Source organism: Mus caroli, unplaced genomic scaffold (assembly GCF_978045245.1).
Source record: "Mus caroli unplaced genomic scaffold, Mus_caroli_1 scaffold_15, whole genome shotgun sequence".
Classification (NCBI taxonomy): domain Eukaryota; kingdom Metazoa; phylum Chordata; class Mammalia; order Rodentia; family Muridae; genus Mus; species Mus caroli.
Genome location: NW_028227270.1, coordinates 71,579,268 through 71,598,655, shown reverse-complemented (window position 1 = coordinate 71,598,655; position 19,388 = coordinate 71,579,268). Strand labels below are relative to the sequence as shown.

The window sequence follows — 19,388 nt, the reverse complement described above, 5'->3', positions numbered from 1 at the left end:
CCCTGTTTCAAACAACAACAACAACAACAACAACAACAACAACAACAAAAGTATAACCAATACAAACAAAAAGATAGGAATGGGATCAGTAAATGCTAGGCACTATTAACCTGAAATCTATGAAGCAAACATGTACTTTCAGAATTAAGGTAGTATAAAATCATTTCCAGTTTAAAAATAAAAAAAAGAGTTGATCTTCAACAGAACTGCTCAGAATGAATTACCTTTAGATTCTTTTTGAATTGAGAAGAAAAATCTGAATAAAAATCCAGAGATGCAGGAAAGGATCAGAGGAAGGAGTTTAAGGTCAGGGGTTCTCAGATGGGGAGCAGGTCATTTGGCAATGTCTGGAAATAATCTTGGTTGTCCTAACTGGGGGAAGGTGCTGATGAAAGAGACCAGAACTGCTGTTAAATACTCTACAGCATGGGCCAGATCCTTACAAAAGCGGATCGACCCCCAAATCTTGATAAGTGAAGAGGTTAAACAACTGTGGTCTCAAGTGGTTTTTGATACAAAGCAATGACAACAATCTTTTGTTTACATTTGTTTACTGTGCTTGTCCATGTGTGGAATGATGTACTTGTGAAGGTCAGAGGAAAATGTGGGAGGTTAGCTCTTTCCTTCTATGTGGGAGTTCCTGGGATCAAATGTATGTTGTCAGGCTTGATGGCATATGGCAAATATCTTTATTCACTGGGATATACTGCCAGCCTGAAAAACAATAACCTTTTCAAGACAATCAATTGATATACTATATCTAACACATATGGAAAATTAAAGTGTATGATGAAATCTGCCTTTACACCAGAATTGAATAACTGCACTCAAAGCCATCCTGGCTCTTGAATTGCTCAGGAAGAGGTTTAACAAAGTAGAAATAGCTTTCATGTTCCTATCAAATACAAAGATGGATAGACTGCATTACAAATCAAAGAGCATAGGAAAATATACTATGAAAAGGCCAAAAGCAAAATGATCCAAAACTGCCAAGCACACAGTACCAAAAGAAGGTAGTTTTATTAATATTAGACAAAGAAATCTTCCTAGAGCACTGGTAGAGATACAGAAAGCCTCTCTCTAGTGATAAAAGCATGTGAAAAGTATGACAATTTTGAAGTTGTATAGGCATATAGCAGAGTTTTAAGGTTGATTAATAAGCCTGACCAAGCTAATTTATAAATGTCAACCAACATAAAAAGACCAAAATGAAAAACTACTAATATGTTATTTGTAAAATTAAAAATAAAATTAAGAACATAAAAATGGCCGGGCAGTGGTGGCGCACACCTTTAATCCCAGCACTCGGGAGGCAGAGACAGGCGGATTTCTGAGTTCGAGGCCAGCCTGGTCTACAAAATGAGTTCCAGGACAGCCAGAGAAACCCTGTCTCGAAAAACAAACAAACAAACAAACAAACAAGAACATAAAAATGCTTCCAGAAGATGTCTGACTAAGAATGTTAAAGTAGCCTGCCATGGGATATATATACCTGTAACCCCAGTACTTGGAGCAGAGAGGCAGTAAGATGAGGAATTCAAGGAGAGCTTCAGCTACACAGAAAGGGGAAAGAACAGCCTAGACTGTAATGGAACCTGTTTTAAAAAACTAAGAGAGAAAAATGTTAAAATATCGGATAGCAAATTTGTTAAGTAACTATAGGGTGAAAACAGGCTTGAATAGACTGTTTTGAACACACTGACATGTATATGCTCAGAATTTCTTGCTACTTGGGATGAAACAGGTTGGAAGGTAATAATAGACAGTTCCCATTTATGTAAATACTTATTTAATTTATATGTGTGACATTTAAATGTATATGTAAGCATATGTAGTTAGAAGGAGTCATAAAGGATATACTGAATTTGGAGCTGGAAAATCATGGCCCACATAACAAATTCTGTTTTCTGAACACAGCACTATCAGAACATTGTTTGGCTCCCATTCTGATGGTATTGAGCATCACTCTGGGTCCATAAGAGAAAAGCTGAGATGCTGTAACATAGACGTGTACCTCAAAGCCCCAAAGAGTTATTCTTTGGTCCCTGAAACAAATATTTGTGTACTTGTCTGTGCAGTTGCACAGACTTGTGTACCATTTTGGTTTTTCAAATCAGGTATCATTTTTACAAATGTAAATTTATTTTAAAAGCACTGATTAAAATATGAATTGAAAAACTGTGGACATGTTTTTCATCTTCAATCTCTTATGGGCTATTGTGTGGACAAGCTTCGCCAAAGGAAGAACTTTCCAACAGTGCTGTATGGATACAGGTGGTGAGGGCAGAAGACATAAGAATCCTCTGTTAGTGGACATGGAGAGAGTCATCAGAGGGTCAAAGAGAGCTGCATACAGTGAAGCAGCACTTGACCTGTGTAGAATGCTAGGGAACAGAAATGTCACCTCAACACAACAGAAATGCTGTGGAGCCTGAAGCTGGAGGACTTCAAGTTCGAGGCCGTATTGGTAACTTAATGACACTATCTCAAACTGAAGAAAAGGTTGGAGGTGTCAGCTCAGGAGCAGAGTGGTTACCTAGGATGTGAAGGATCTTGGGTTCAATAGCCACAAATAGGGAAATAAATATCAGAATGAAGGGAGGAGAATAAACACTTGGGAATATAAGAGCCACATACTTGATATGGACAATGAAACTCACAGTACTGCTATACCTGACAGATATTCAAAACAGGATAATGAATCAGCTCCAGTATCCCCAACATGCTCATCTTACTCTTTGCTCTGGAAGGCTGTATTCGCAGGGTGATGAGCAGCACCCCTTGCCTCTGTATACTAGATCCTTGTAGAGCCGCTCCTAACTATAATGACTGAAAATGTCTCCAGACATTGCTATCTGTCCCTTGGAGGACAAATCCCCAATTCAGAGGCATTGCTTTAAGCTTTGAATGGAGAAGTTATGCTCTTGAGTAGAAATTATTTTCTATTTTTCAGGTGTGATCTTGGCTTGTGGTACAAAGCCACAACAATACATAAGTAAACAAGCATGCTGTGTTTCAGTGAAACTATAAGATTTTACATGTCACCAGTTTCTCATTTTATAATGTAATTTTTAATTAAAAAATTTTTATTTATGTATTTATTATGTGTACATGTGAACATGCATGCACATAATGCCACAGAGCACATGTAGAGGTAGAGGAACAACTTTTGGGAGTATTTTCTCTCCTTCTCCCATGTGGGTTACAAGGATGGAACTCAGATGGTTAGGCTTTTGGCAGCGCCTTAACATGCTGAACCATCACACAAGCCCTTCTTTTGCCTTTTTGAAATAAGTGCTGGTTCAACTGGCAGTCAGCATGTAGAATGAACGAAAATCGACCCATTCTTATCTCCTTGAACAAAGCTCAAGTCCAAGGGCATCAAGGACCTCCTCATAAAACCAGATACATTGAAACTAATAGAAGAACCTGGGCAGCAGTGGTGCACACCTTTACTCCCAGCACTCGGGAGGCAGAGGCAGGTGGATTTCTGAGTTTGAGGCCAGCCTGGTCTACAAAGTGAGTTCCAGGACAGCCAGAGCTACACAGAGAAACCTTGTCTCGAAAAACAAAAAACAAAAAACAAAAAAAAAAAACAAAAAAAAAAAAAGGAAGAGGAAGAGGAGGAGAGGAGAAAATGGGGGAAGAGCTTCAAATACATGGGCACAGGGGGAAATTTCCTGAACAGAACTCCAATGGCTTATGCTCTAAGATCAAGAATTGACAAATGAGACTTCATAAAATTGCAAAGGTTTTGTAAGGCAAAGGACACTGTCCATAGGACAAAACGGCAACCAACAGATTGGAAAAAAGATCTTTATCAATCCTACATCCGATAGAGGGCTAATATCGAAAATACACAAAGAACTCGACAAATTAGACTCCAGACAATCAAATAACCCTATTAAAAATGGAGTACAGAGCTAAACAAAGAATTCTCAACTGAGTGAATTCAAATGGTGGAGAAGCACCTAAAGAAATGCTCAACATCCTTAGTCATCAGGGAAATGCAAATAAAAACAACCCTGAGATTCCACCTTATACCAGTCAGAGTGACTAAAGTTCAGATACTGGTGAGGATGTGGAGAAAGAGGAACACTCCTCCATTGCTGGTGGGATTGAAAGCTGGTACAACCACTCTGGAAATCAGTCTGGCGGTTCCTCAGAAAATTGGACATAGTACTACTTGAGGAGCCAGCTATACCACTCCTGGGTATATACCCAAAAGATGCTCCAATATATAACAAGGACATATGCTCCACTATGTTTACAGCAGCCTTATTTATAATAGCCAAAAGATGGAAAGAACCCAGATGTCTTTCAACAGAGGAATGGATACAGAAAATGTGGTACATTTACACAATGGAGTACTACTCAGCTATTAAAAACAATGAATTCATGAAATTCTTAGGCAAATGGATGGAACTAGAAAATATCATCCTGAGTGATGTAACCCAATCACAAAAGAACACACATGATATGCAGTCACTGATAAGTGGAAATAGGTCAAAAAGCTCAGAATACCCAAGATATAATTCACAGACCACATGAAGCTCAACAAGAAGGAAGACCAAAGTGTGGGTGCTTCGGTCCTTCTTAGAAGGGAAAACAAAATACTCACGGGAGCAATACGGAGACAAAGCGTGGAGCAGAGACTGAAGGAAAGGCCATCCAGAGACTGCCCACCTTGGGATCCATCCCATATACAGTCACCAAACGCAGACACTATTGTGAATGCCAAGAAGTGCACGCTGACAGGAGTCTGGAATAGCTGTCTCCGGAGAGGCTCTTTCTACCATAAGCTAGAATTTTATGCTACAATGGAATCTTGTCATCCAGGCTGACCTCTACTTTTGACTGTCCTATACCTGACTAGATTACAGATGTGTGCTACCACACCTGGTTCAGCTGGCGAATTTTTACCAAAACAGCATGGCAGAATCAGAACTGGATTATGACAAGTGTATGGGCATCAACCACTCTGGAAATCAATCTGAAGATTCCTTAGAAAATTAGAAACTGATCTACTGACAAAAAGAATATAAGATGATAAAGGGTCGCTGGCACTTTAGCAGAATATTATAAGGTGGTTATGTAAACACTAAACAAAATATGATCTAATCAGACACCTAGTGAAGTATTCAAGGTAAAATTTCATCATGCAGTAGATTTCAGCAAAACTCCTGCCAGAAAGTGACTGTATAAGCAAGGGAGGGAGGGAGGGTGGGAGGGAGATGAAGTGGAAACTTGAGGCTACTTGTTGAAGCAGGGCAACAGTTTGGTGGTTCATGGAATATTTTCTACTTTTGACTATGCCTGAAAACTTCTATAATGAACAGATTTTTTTTTTTTTTTTTTTTTTTTTTTTTGGTTTTTCAAGACAGGGTTTCTCTGTGTAGCTCTGGCTGTCCTGGAACTCACTTTGTAGACCAGGCTGGCCTCAAACTCAGAAATCTGCCTACCTCTGCCTCCCAAGTGCTGGGACTAAAGGCGTGTGCCACCACGCCCAGCCATGAACAGATTTTTTAAAGGAAAGTGTATACAATACCTGCCTAATTTCACAATCTGAAACTTGGGAAGCAGTCACTGAAGCCTGGCCTTACTTTGCCTAACACACTTTTCTTTTTAGGCCTACCGCCAATTTTGCTGGAGCTTCATTTAGATTTTAATAAAATTTCAACGGTGGAACTTGAAGATTTTAAATGATACTAGGAACTGCAAAGGTGAAAGTTCTCAGTCTGGATTTTTAAAAGGCAGTCAAAGTTTTATTGAAAGGTAGAGTAACAGCTTCCTGGAGCCCTTGGGTGTCCTTTGTTTCCTGGTATTATGTCATGACACTGGCTAGAAAATCCAGCAGAGCAGTGGCAGAAGTGGTGAGAGAGATGCTGTTCTAGATCTTTATGAGAAAACAATATTTCACTGTGAATAATGTTTACTGTGAGCTTCCCACGGATGACAATTACTATATGAAACAAGTACCCTACTACTACATCAGTGAATTTTCATAAGGAATGGATGTTAGGCTTGGTGCAGGGGCCCCTTATCTCTGGAACACTGAAACAAGGTGACTTGAGCAGTGGGCTCTGGAGGGCTTTCAGGTCAAGCTGAAGGGGAGCACTAAAGAAAGCTGCTTGCTGACCTGAGAACCTGTGGAAACGGTGCCAGCCCTGCCTGGACGGTGTAGCTGATTTTGAACCATCTGGGTGCAGCCCTGTGGTTGCTGTGGAGGCGATTCTTTTCCTGTCCATGATCCTTAGCCTATGGCTCCTGCACCAGACTATCTGGCCCCCAGTGTTGTTGCCAGATCAAAAGTGCCTAAAAACATAGTCTCAAATACATTTTTTCAGTCTCATTACACACAGGGAACTGAACTATTCTTGAAATTACTCCTCCTGGTGCTGCAGCGATGGCTTGTTTGGTAAACCTCTGCCTTCTAAAGTATGAGGACTTCGTGAGTTAGAATTCCAGAGCCCACAGAAACAAGATACAATGATATGTAACTGGAGTAATAGAGGTGGGGACCTAAGGCTCCCTGATACCCAGTGGCTAGACAGTCTGGCCTAATTGTTAAGTCTGAGAACAATGAAAGACCTTGTAGCAAAGAAAGTGAACAGCATTTCTGAGGAGGACACTGAGGTGGTCCTCTGATGCCCATGTGCCTGTATGAACACTCCTCCACATGGAAAGCTTCACTCTCCTTAAAAATAAGAAAAGTTCAGGGCTGGAGAAATGGCTCAGTGGGTAAAGAGCTTACTGTAAAATCAAGATGATTTCAATATCACGGCTGTAACTGTAGTGCTGGGTGGGGTTGGAGTGGAGACAGGCAGATCTCTAGATGCTGGCAAGCCAGGAAGGTCAACCAGTGACCTCTGGGTTCAGAGTGAGGAAGTCACCTGGTGTTGACCTCTTGCTTTGATATGCACAGGTGCACAAGCAAGTGTGCTGTTTCATAGCTACTTTTATGAAGGAGAACCATGCATTGCTCCCCAGCAAAGAAAATAAGTGGTGAAAGTGTCAGAAGAGGTGTGGGTGATAACCATAGAGCACCCTAGGAGACAGAGACTGATCAAAGTCTAGTACTTGGGGGTCCAGGGGGTTTGTTGCTGTGGGTATTGCCATTTCCTGTAATTTTACTGGAACACAGTCACAGTCACCAAACACCTATGGATGATTCCAGACCACAATAGTAAAACTAAATAGCTAAGACAGAAAAATAATCCATAAAGGGTTAGATATTTACTATTTGACCCTTTATAGAAAAACCTGGCTCAAGCTTGGTCTAGAGAGACAGATATTCCAACTTTGACTCAGCAATAAACTGCAGGATCCAGACCACACATCACACCGCTGCTGCTCCTCAAAGACAACAAAGCCAACTTCTGGAAGTAAGAATGGAGTTACTAACAACTTTAAATTTTGTTTCCTTTTAGAAGTTCTTGGTGGAAAAAAAAATCAAGCATGAAGCTAGCAGTGTTGTTTTGTTTCATTCTGCTTATTGCTCTTCAAACTGATTGTGAACGAGGTACTAGGAGGCAAAGGAGAAGGATGCATCAGAGAAGACTCAGGAAAAGCTCTTCATTCCATCTCAGAGCCAACAGGCAGCTTGAAGTTCAGCAAACCACTGCTGCTCCAGATGCTAGACTACCCACTGCCAACTCTGATTACAGTGTGGAAGAAAACATAGAATCACTTCTAAGTAATCTTGGAGTAGAATCAAGTTACAGTGTTTTACCAGGTAAGAGAATGTGTGAGGGAGAAAATGTCTCCATGAGCTAAACTATATAGGAAAATAGAATAAATTTTTATGCTACCTTCTGATATGTAAACACAAAATTAAAAATAACTGTAAAAAGTATTCAAGGAACATACTTATACAAAATTATTGGAAAAAGTCTTCTTTCCCATTATGAAACAAAAATTATCAAGTGATCATATTCACAACACAAACAATGTACATGTCAGTTAGTAAAATGCCTTTCACTTATTAAGACATTATCTAGAGTGGAAGCAATCAAATAACTTTGACCCAGGGCTATTTAATTGTTTGTTTGCTTTTTGCTTTTTTGAGCCAGGTTTCTCTGTATAGCCCTGGCTGTCCTGAAACTTGCTTTGTAGACCAGGCTGGTCTTAAACTCAAGAGATCCACCTGCCTTTGCTTCCCGAGTGCTGGTATTAAAGGCATGCGCCACCACCCCATGCCTGGCTTCTATTTAAATATTTTCAAGATAAAGTTTTGTTAAGCAAAAATGGAATGAAATCCACTAAATTTATTTTATACAGAATACTGACTTTTTAAAGGATGAAAAGACTGGAAATTCTGCCAATGATCTCAAGAAATTATTTTTTGAAACTAGTATTTAATGATTAGTGATTTTCTAAGTTTGGAAGAAAAAATGCAAACATAATATAGGTATATTACCATTAAAGAAAACCTTGAAATATAGAATAAAATATCACCACACCCTTATTTCATAACTCTTAATTATTCTTTCATGAAGTTAACAGAAATAACAAAATTATATGGAAAAAAGGGAAATTAGGCTATATTTGCTAAAAACCTAAATAACATGTTTCCAGAAAGCGCTAAGGAATAATAAAGACATCATCACAATTAACTGAAAGCTACTTAAACTATAAAAGGAAATGAAAAGCCCCCAAACTAACATGCATAATTTGATTTCACATACTTAATATTTAAATTTTTATTACTTGTGTATATATGATATTTGTATGTGTGGGTGCCACATGCCAAAGCACACATGTAAAGGTCAGACAATGCCCTAAGAAGTCAATTTTCTCCTTCCACAGCAAGCAATTTACCCACTGAGCCATCCTTGTTGGCACAAACATAACTTTTTATATAACGGACTATTTTATTTATTAAAAAAAGATACTTAGGGGCTGGAGAGATGGCTCAGTGGTTAAGAGCCCTTGATTTTTTTTTATAAAAACAAGGTTCAGTCCCTAGTACCCATGAAGTAGTTAACAACAATGTATAACTCTAGTTTTAGAGGCTCTGATGTCTTCTTCTGACTTTTGAGGGTACTTTATACATGTGATGCACATATATACATGCAGGCAAAACATGTACACATATGAAAATTCTTATAGTGAGGACATTTTATATTGGGGTGAAGATGGGCAGATCTCCAGATGCTGGCAAGGCAGGAGGGTCAACTGGTGAACTCTGGGTTCAGACAGAGGAAGCTACCTGGTGTTGCCCTCATACCTTGATGTGCACAGGTGACAAGTGAGTGTGCTGTTTCACACTGCTTTAATCCTAGTATGTCAGAAAGACAAATTATCACCCATTCTCATATATGGATCTGATCTACTTTTTTTTTTTTTCTGAGATGTGTTTCATGTTGCTTAGCTGGTCTTAAACTTCTAGATCCCACAGTCCTCCTGCCTCTGCTTTCTTAGTTGGGACCAAACAGGTACAACTCACTGACTTAAATTAAAACACAAAACATACCACCACCACCAAAAACTACAAGTTGGTATCAGTAAGAGAATAGAAAATGCACTAAACATTTCCAAATTGTCTAAAAATGTTTTCCAGTAGTCTTAAAGTACTTGAAAAATATTTAAGATTCTAATTTACTTTTTTCATGTGTGTTTTTTAAAATTTATTTTTACTTATTTTTTTATTGTAAAGGGGTAGTTTTGAAACAGGGTTTCTCTGTGTAGCGCTGGCCGTCCTGGAACTAGATCTGTAGACCAGGCTGGCCTTGGACTTGGAGATCTCCCTGCTTCTGCCTTCTGACTGCTGGGATTAAAGGAGTGCACCACTGCCCACTCCTCTTATGTGCTTCTGACAGCTAGCTGTGCAGAGGCCAGAGGCCAATCTCCTGAAGTCAGCTCTCCTTCCACTTTGAGTCCTGGGGATTGAAATCAGGGTCTGTCATGATAGACAGTAGGTGCCGCAATCTGCTCAGACAGCTCACGGCCCATGCTTTGTTTTTACTATATTTACACACATCACATTCACTTCACTGTTGTTAGACCACAGTCCACTGTTTAAAATCACTGACATAAACTATAGCCATAGTATTGTACTACAGCTAATAGCAGAATTGACCACCAGCAAGTTTTCTTTGGCTTCTACAGTGTGTACCTACATGCATCACTCACACAATAAAGTAAATGTAAAAGGTTGATCATTTTGGTGTGTGCATTTTATTTCAAAATGCAGTAACAAAACAAACCCCACAGGGCTTCCTGTCTTGCTGAGCAGACTGAAGAAGCATGCTGTTTTATCTTTCTCTGTGTGCCTAATCCAAAGGGTGAGCTGTGCACTCATTAGTGCTCTCGCCATTCTGTTCTGGGACAGAGCTACACTGTTGCCTCTCCTGAATTTTGGTGTGGCCATACGACTTACTGTGCCAGGAGAATTAAACCCACATAGAACTCAACCATGATTTGTAAACTTGTATTTTCACTCCTGGGCAATTTGGGAGTCTGCTAGAGGAAGCATGCTGTTTGTTGCAGAGTGACCACACCCACGCTGAGCCCCAGCATGTCAAGATCATATAACTTTAAGAAAATGAGAAATGGTTGGGTTCTGATGGTTGTTTTTCCTATGACACAACTTAGCCTATCTTGTCAGAAGATAGGAAATTCAAACAATGCTCAGTTACTAGGAGGAGATCACTCAGCAGCAAAGAGAAAGAGCCAATGAAAAGCATTTCAAACAGCAAATCTGTCAGGCATTTAACTGATGCATGGCTGCAGACAGATCTGTATTCTCAGCTGGTTGTATCTGTTAGACCTTGCACTATATTTTTATCCACTCAGGGATTCAGATAATCTTGTAATCATGGTTGTGCACTCCTTTAATCCTAGCACTCAGAAGACAGAGAGGAAGAGGGGCAGAGGAGCAGATGGATTTCTTGTGAGTTTGAGGCCAGCCTGGTCTACACAGTGAGTTCCAGGCCAGCCAGGCTACATAATAGAAATTCTGTCACAAACAAACAAACAACAAACAAACAAATAGTCCCTTTTCTCTTCTAGGAAAGAAAGGACACTGCTTTGTAAAGGGCATGATCATGTACAACAAAGCTGTCTGGTCTCCTGAGCCCTGCACCACCTGCCTCTGCTCAAATGGAAGAGTGCTTTGTGATGAAACTGAGTGCCACCCCAAGGCGTGCCCCTACACCATTAAACCAGAAGGAGAGTGCTGTCCCATCTGCTCTGATGCTGGTATACAATATAAAACAAAGTATCATGGATAATTTAGTCTTTAGCTTCTATTTATTTCTATCTCATCATTACATTAAGGTGTAAATTATTATAAATGTAGTCATCAAGGCACTTAAAATGTAGCTCAGTGCTGATAAACAGATAGATCTAGGAAAATGTATTTGGGGTACAGAAATAGATGTGTTTCTAGGGTTCTAATTCTCAGACCAAGTCAGGTTGAACCTGTTCATGTGTGAATCTTACAAGGCTTTAGAGACACAGTGATAGAATTACTATAGTAAACTCTGACTTATATATATGCACCATCCTATTTAATCAAGCTTGTCAGGAATATACTAATCACTATCATGAGAACAAAGGAGTGGTTTATAACCAGAGCAAACAAAGCTTCAACCCTCCTGGCTCTTCCCATGCATCTCCCACAGGAAGCACAGGAATCCAGTAGTGGTCTGAGGAGTCCCAGCAAAATACAGAAGTGTGGACTGGGGCTTGGTTTAGTCTGCTTGGGTGGCACTTCTCTATTGGAGATCACAGCATGGGTTTCGTTGGATGTGTACTGATCTGTTCTCAAATGAGACTTGTTCCTGAACAAATGTGTGTGCCCTCTGGAGGTTGGCTTAGGCCTCCTGGAAGAAAGTTTAGCTAGTGACTTATGAAAATAAACCATGTTAAATAACTTGACAGGTACAGACTGATAGGGACATTTTCTCTTGTCAATATCAAGCCAGGAGGAACTTCAGAAATTGTACTTTGCTTCATGCTATTAGTTATTTCACTGAGGCACTGTAATTTCTATTCATTCATTCATTCATTCAAAGTATGAGTACACTGTAGCTGCCTTCAGGCACACCAGAAGAGGGCATCAGATCCCATTACAGATGGTTTTGAGCCACCATGTGGTTGCTGGGAATTGAACTCAGGACCTCTGGAAGAGCAGTCAGTGCTCTTTAACTACTGAGCCATCTCTCCAGCCCTGTACTTTCTTTTGAGACAGATTCTCTGGCCTGGAATGTGCTATGTTAGAGCAGGTTAGCCTCAAATTCACAGAAATTCCCCTGCCTCTGCTTCTGTCAGTACAGAAGGGCTGGGATTAAAAACATGCACCACTAGGCCTGGCCTGAAGTATTATAGTTTTCTTAAAAAATGTTAGAAGGTGTGCTTGTTGAAACTGATTCTTTGAAGTAACATAGTAGGCTTATAGGCAAGATTCAGAGATTCTTAGACATTTTTTCAAAAGATCTAAAGTCTTGAAATGTAGTTATTTTAGAGAAATAATCCTGGACACAGAAAGGACTTAATGCTTAAATATGATATCTTTGGCTTCTACTTATTAATTTCCCCCTCTTCTTTGGAATGTTTTGGTATGGGTGTAAAAAAACAAATCTTCAGACTTTATAACACATACTGAATGAAATCACAGTAACTTCTTCAAATAACTTTATTTCTATGTTTTTTTTTCAGAGCTAGTTCTTATATGATTATCAATTAAAAGTAGGGAGATGATTAGATCAATTTATAAATGTTGATGGAAGAAAGCCTATACACTATGAACCCATTTCTCTTTAGAACTCTTCACTCAAAGAAACTGCATGCAGACTAGATCTTCTCTACTGTCTGTCAAAGATCTGTACAGTATCTATTATAATGGTATACTATCTAATGGTATCAAAGCCTCATAATAAAACTGCTTTCTATTTTGTATTGTGTGGCAATATTATTCCCTCTTTAGGTTATCAAGTAGTATCATATTTTTGTGAAAATCATATTACATTATTTAGTACAAAAACAACATTAAGGCTCATAGACACCAAAACCCCACGTCTGCAGCAAATCCTACAACACAGAAATAGTTACAGTTCACTCACTCCAACTGCTTCATCTCTACACAGACGTCAAGCACACAGAGGGAATAACATTTACTAACCTAATTCTCATTATGACTTTCCCATTCATTAACATCATCAACTTGCCTCCATTACGCCATCCTTCTGTGATCACTAGCCTCCTACTCTCTACTCACTAGTAGGAAACTACATGATAAAACTGAGTTTTCTGGTGATTCTTCAGAACAAGAATCCATTAACAAACTTCACAAGCAAGTGCCGCCACCTCAGATGGAAATGGACCAAACAGCCATAAAAGAAGCTCTCCAATCTGAGGAGGATGAAGAGGTAGCTAAAGGACACAAGGAGCACAAGAAAGAGACCTCAGTGCCTACTAAGCTCCATGGCGATGGGGAAAGAACTGAGAGAAAACTGAGGCCGGAGAAAGAAGGGAGGTCAGCACATCAACCACTCTACCATGGAAGAAGGGAGGAAGAGGACAGCAAGGAGGAGACTGAGAGGGAAGGAGAGGAGGAAGAGGAGGATGCTATAAGAGGAGATGTGTTCAGAATGTCCTCCCGGTTAATTCCTGGAACCCCAAGAGGCAGGCCACGCCTGCCCAGAAGCTGTTCCCTGTCCTACAGGACTATCAGCTGCGTTCATGCAGACTTCACTGAGATCCCACCAATAACAGCACCAGAAGTAACAAACCTGGAGTTGGTTGGTAAGAGATGATGGCTTACTCCATGCTCAGATATAAGTGTGAATTTTACTGCCATATGAATGTTGCTTTAACTTACTAGGGACTAATTTTATCATCTTCATACAGATCACCTGTGCAGCAGAGATGGTCACACATTACAATCAAATCAAATGGTGATTAAAAAAAAGTCAGCTTTAATGGGGTACACTTTGTCTGCATTATAAAACTTATTTATAATGTATAGTTCTATACGTTTTTACAAATGTGATCACCACCACAGTTCAGATAAAAAAATATTTCCATTATTTCCACAAATTCCTCATATCTTCATGTCCTTCAGTTTCTGGCCACCATGAAACTGACCTGTTTTCCATGTTCATTAATTTGATTTCTGAGTTTTACTAAATTGAATCACACAGAAAATAGCCTTGCAGTTAGACTTTTAATGCTTTAAAAATCACTAGTTTGGCCGGGCGGTGGTGGTGCACGCCTTTAATCCCAGCACTTGGGAGGCAGAGGCAGGCGGATTTCTGAGTTCCAGGACAGCCAGGGCTATACAGAGAAACCCTGTCTCCAAAAACAAACAAACAAACAAAAACAAACAAACAAACAAACAAAACCACTAGTTTGTTCCTTTGTTTCTTAGCAGTGCCCTATTATATAAATCAGCCAGAGAATGATTTTTTTTTTAGTTTAGTTTAAGGCAATTTTGTCTATAACTGCTAAAACATCCACATACTGATGTTTGTGGTGGCCTATACCTTCATTTCTCATTACACATTTTTTTTTTTTAAAGAAACTATCCAACACTTTTTAAGTTGGCTGTTCCACTGTCACAAGAAGCTATTCTACAACCTCAGCAGAGGGTATCAGCAGTTGCTTTCTTTCCTTTAGCCATTCCAACGAGAATGTAGTATCCAGACCTTTTGCCTATATTTCTATCAGGCTACTGGAGGATGTTCTGAGTATTAGCATCTCATTTGTGTGAGTGCCTGGCTTATAGGGATACCATGGCAGAGATTCCCTTAGGATGCAGAGGTGAGGAGATCTGGATGGGCCCAAGACATATGTGCAGGAATGGAAGTTTGCAATGGGATACTGTTGGTGTCATGGCCTCTTTGACAATAGATTTTCATGTAAAATCACTGAAAGAAGCTGCATACCTGGCAAAGTCTTCTCCCATGGGCCTATGTGACAGGTACCCTCTGCCTTACAGAAACTCAGTGAAAGACTGAAGTCAAAGGAATACCCATATAGGGTTATGCAGTCATTGTTTTACAAGAAGATGTTTTAAACCATTGATGACTGTACTTAGACAAATGTTAAGACACAAGTACATAAAATAGAAAGATGTAGGATCCTTTGGCTTGAAGACAGAAAGGAATACTATCAGATATGGTGGGGTATATGAGATAGGATTTCCCTAAGCTTCTTATACAGAGAGGAAACATGCTCACAGACACTGAGGAATTTTCACTGATTTCTTGGATATATACAGCATCACGTTTCCAAGTCCATAGACATGGCAATGGAAAAATATGAAGGAAGCAGTCAGTCTCTGTCTAGCCTCACAGAAACACATCTTTGTTGTGAATTCACAATGCTACTATCCCTTCCCAAGAGACAGCTGGTTAGTTTTAGCAGCTTTATCTCAATCATGAGGTCCTGACCCAGACACACTTTTGGCTGTCCCATTCCAATCTTGTTATTTTTTTCCAAGTGTGCATTTGTTTATATATTTTCTGTCCTTGTTCTAAATATTGCTCTACTTTTCAATATAAAGCTTTCTCTTACCATTCATATATACAGAGACATGCACACACATATGAGTATATATGTACATGTCTATATATGTGTGTGTCTAATACAACTACTGTACATCCTAGGGAATTCGATCATCTCCATTCCGGATGAAGCATTTAATGGATTACCAAATTTGGAAAGACTTGATCTGAGCAGAAATAATATCACTTCTTCGGGCATAGGCCCAAAAGTATTCAAGGTACATACTTCCATTAGTATGTGACAATATGACTCCTATTGGCTGTGGTTGGAGGTGGGGAAGGAAAAAAAATAAGCAGAAAGGCTTTTATTGCTAATTTTCTTCTACATTAAGTTTCTTCTCTGATGTCCTTAAGTTATGGCTGCTTCTCTCTCTATTACATTTGTTGCTTTACAAGTGTTAACCTTATGAGATGACGGTAACAGTAAGATCAGACATAACTAATGTTTTGAATCTAAGGACTAGCTTCTTTTTAGTAGGGCAAGATTCACTGGAATCTGGTCTCTCAGCATGAAAGAACTGTCCAGTAAGTAATAAGGGTGAGTTTATCTAGAGCCTCTATTAAAATGGTTAGGCCAGTAAAATGAAGCTTTCTTAGTTTTGCACAGTGGACTGATTATGGTGGAAAATATTTTGGCAGGGAAAGTTTTAAAAAAAAAAGCATTCACGCGTATGAAAACCAGCACTAGATAGACGAGGGAACAGAGTGGAAGAGAAAGGACAGCAAATATTCAAAGGTAACCTTTGAAGAAAACAGGTTTGACTGAACAATTCTTTTGCAAAATGAGAAAATACTGAAAGCTCAAGGAATTTCAGGTGAAAAAATAGAGAGGAAAAGTTGGTGTGCATAAATGAGAACACATATTTTATGTGTGTTAAAGTTTTAAGTAAAGCACACTGTATGTCATTAGGTTAAATTTTCACCTGTTGAATAATATCCAAGGCCCTTGATCTGCCCTTGAAACAAATGACTGGCCTCTTTCCTAGTTCTCTGGGAGTCGAGACAGGCAGATGAGGGGACTCCCCAGTACCTGCTTCATATTCTCTTTCCTTCTGATCCAATAACAGTTGGCATAGAGGGTCATAGATTTATCCTATAATTGAGTAAGAGAAATGTCATAGATTATCTGCTTCCTGGTTTGGGGCTCTTTGTCCTAGTGAAACTTAAGACATGATCCCTGTAGATATCAATCATTCCATGCCCATTTGGTGGTGCAGGATAGGCCTGCAATGAGCATGCAATTATAGACATGGAGACATACTGTTCAAAAATCAGTTGTTTGGGCAATCATATACAAGCATATGGTTTTGAAATTTTTATTATATTTTTGTCTAAAACAAAATTTAAATTTTAATATATTTTGATCATACTCTGCTCCCTCCAAGTCCTTCCAGAACCTTCCTCCATCTCTACCCACCTAAATAGTACTATTTTATAATTTTCTACCATAAATATTAGTGAAAATAGGAAACTGAACTTTACAAATACCTTACAATTAGTTATTATCATTCACAACAGATTTAAATTACTGCAGTTAATTCTGTTTTTGCTAAGAAGGTAAACTCTCAGGCCTTACAACATAATACTGACTGTTATATGGAAAATATTATGAAATAACTGTGACTGGGAAATGGTAACTTTGAGATTTGTCTTTTAAGTCTTTGAAGAAGTTAATGCGTCTGAACATGGATGGAAATAATTTGGTACATATTCCTTCAGACTTACCATCTACACTAGAAGAACTTAAAATAAATGACAACAATCTCCAGACTATCGATGAGAAAAGTTTATCAGGTATTTAAGTCGTGTGGGGTGGGGGTGGGGGTGGGGTGGTGCACTAGTGATGGCTTTGGAAATCACAGGTGAATGATGTCAGGTGTCTTGCTCTATCATTTTCTTTTTTTCTGTTTTGTTTTGTTGTTGTTTTGAGGTAAAGGTCTCTCACTGAACCTGGACTTGGCAATTGGCTTATACAATAAATCCACAGGATCCTTTTGTTTCTGCTTTCTAGAGCTGGGATCTTAGGCATGTCCTGCAACATGGAGCTTTTACCAGCATGTTGGGGATGTAAACTCAGGTACTCATTCTTGAAACAACAAGCACTTTACCTATTGGGCCATTTTCCCAGATGAACTTTTTTTTCTTTAATTATTCTCTCATATAATACATCCTGACCAAAGTTTCCCCTCTTTCCTGTCCACCTCTCCTCTTCCAGATCCACTCTGCCTCCTTTGCCCTTTAGAAAGGGCAGGCCTCCCAGGGATATCAACCAAATATGACATATCAAGTTGCAATAAGACTAGGCACCTCCCCTCATATTAAGGGTGGATGAGGCAACAGGGTAGGAGGAAAAGGGTCCCAAAAGCAGGCAAAAGATTCAGAGACCCCCTCCACCCTCGCTGTTAGGAGTTCCACAAGAAGGCCAAGCTACACAACCATAACATATATACTGAGACCTAGGTCAGATCCATATAGGCTCTCTGATTGTTGGTTCAGTCTCTGTGAGCCCCTATGACTCCTGCTTAGTTGATTCTGTGGGCCATGTTCTTGTGGTGTCCTTGATCCCTCTGGTTCCTACAATCCTTCCTCTCCCTCTTCCACAGGACTCCCTGAGCTCCGCTTAATGTTTGGCTGTGACTCTCTGCATCTGTTCCCATTGGCTTCTCTGGTGACAGTTAAGCTAGGCTCTGGACTACAGTATAGTAGAGTATTGTAGCATTTCATTGACTTTTTTTTTTTTTGGTGGCCCACACCAACATTCTTTAAATGATACATTTTATAACCATTCTTTTATTGTCCTATAGAAATTGATTTACAGTATTGCTAATGCATAAATAGAAAATTTCAGATTATTTCACCATTAAGTTAATAAAATAACTTTAGTCACTTAACCAAAAAAATTAAGTCTTCTATTGTCTTTTTTTTTTTTAAAGATTTATTTATTTTATTTATGAGTACACTGCTGCTGTCTTCAGACATACCAGAAGAGAGTGTCAGATCTCATTATGGATGGTTGTTAGCCACCATGTGGTTTCTGGATTTGAACTCAGGACCTTCAGAAGAGCAGTCAGTGGTCTTAACTGCTGAGCCATCTCTCCAGCCCTCCTACTGTCCTTTCAATATTCTTTAAAACAAATAAAAAAACCTGCCTCCCTAATCTTAAAAGTTCTTAATGATGCCAGGTGTGCATCACAGCACAGGAACTCTCTTACAAGCCGTTAATATCTGAAGAGCTGCACTAATACTCTCTGAGCACCATGAATTTAGGTGACTTCCTGTGTCCATATGCAATGCTACTTAATTTTCTGTAAGCTGGAACCTCAATCCAAGTATATAGAAACTATGTAAAGACGGAATGAACATGCACTGTGTATAAGGCAGAGGTGCTATTAAACAATGGGGCTAGGAAGCTCACAGTAGCAGCCCTGGCAGCTCTGTCCTGAGTGTAAGTTGAAGCCCTGCGGATTCCATATCCCATGCTGTCAGCACAGCTGGGCTTTCTGATGGAAAAGTCAGTAAGGTGTGCTTATACCTGCTGGAGTGGATGGACTCTTGTTCTTTCTCCAGTGATAGCAGCTGAAGTTGTTGAACCACAACTGCACAGCAGTATCATCATATTTCACTCTGTACAAATCCTAGCTGAATTAAAGATGAATTTCTTTAGGATAGGACTGCCTGATTCTCTTTCACAATCTAGCATTGCTATTGAAGTATAGTGCCTAATACTTTGCTTACTTGAGTTGAACCCTAGTTATTAGGCAATATTGAGAGAGAGCATATAATGGAATAAACAACCCAAGTATTACTTCCGTTAGCTTCCAAAAAACCTCATAGGAAAAAAACTCTTCCATTGATGAGAAAAGAACAGCAGTGATG

General features: G+C 39.4%; 2 protein-coding genes across 3 annotated transcripts in view; one reads left to right on the top strand and one right to left on the bottom strand.

The window, feature by feature from the left end:
• Cenpp (centromere protein P) overlaps positions 1–19,388 on the bottom strand; it is a 177,467-nt gene that overhangs the window by 42,565 nt on the left and 115,514 nt on the right. The gene's annotated exons all lie outside the window — the stretch shown is intronic.
• Ecm2 (extracellular matrix protein 2) overlaps positions 1–19,388 on the top strand; it is a 32,252-nt gene that overhangs the window by 4,084 nt on the left and 8,780 nt on the right. The window contains exons 2-7 of one of the 2 annotated variants that reach the window (XM_029468184.2): positions 5,630–5,775; positions 7,431–7,735; positions 11,014–11,202; positions 13,270–13,749; positions 15,615–15,730; positions 17,171–17,306. In XM_029468184.2, the coding sequence (XP_029324044.1) occupies positions 7,459–7,735; positions 11,014–11,202; positions 13,270–13,749; positions 15,615–15,730; positions 17,171–17,306 (1,198 nt within the window). In that variant the 5' untranslated portion in view covers positions 5,630–5,775; positions 7,431–7,458. The remainder of the gene's footprint in view (positions 1–5,629; positions 5,776–7,430; positions 7,736–11,013; positions 11,203–13,269; positions 13,750–15,614; positions 15,731–17,170; positions 17,307–19,388) is intronic. The other variant, XM_021179809.2, reaches the window with a different exon arrangement.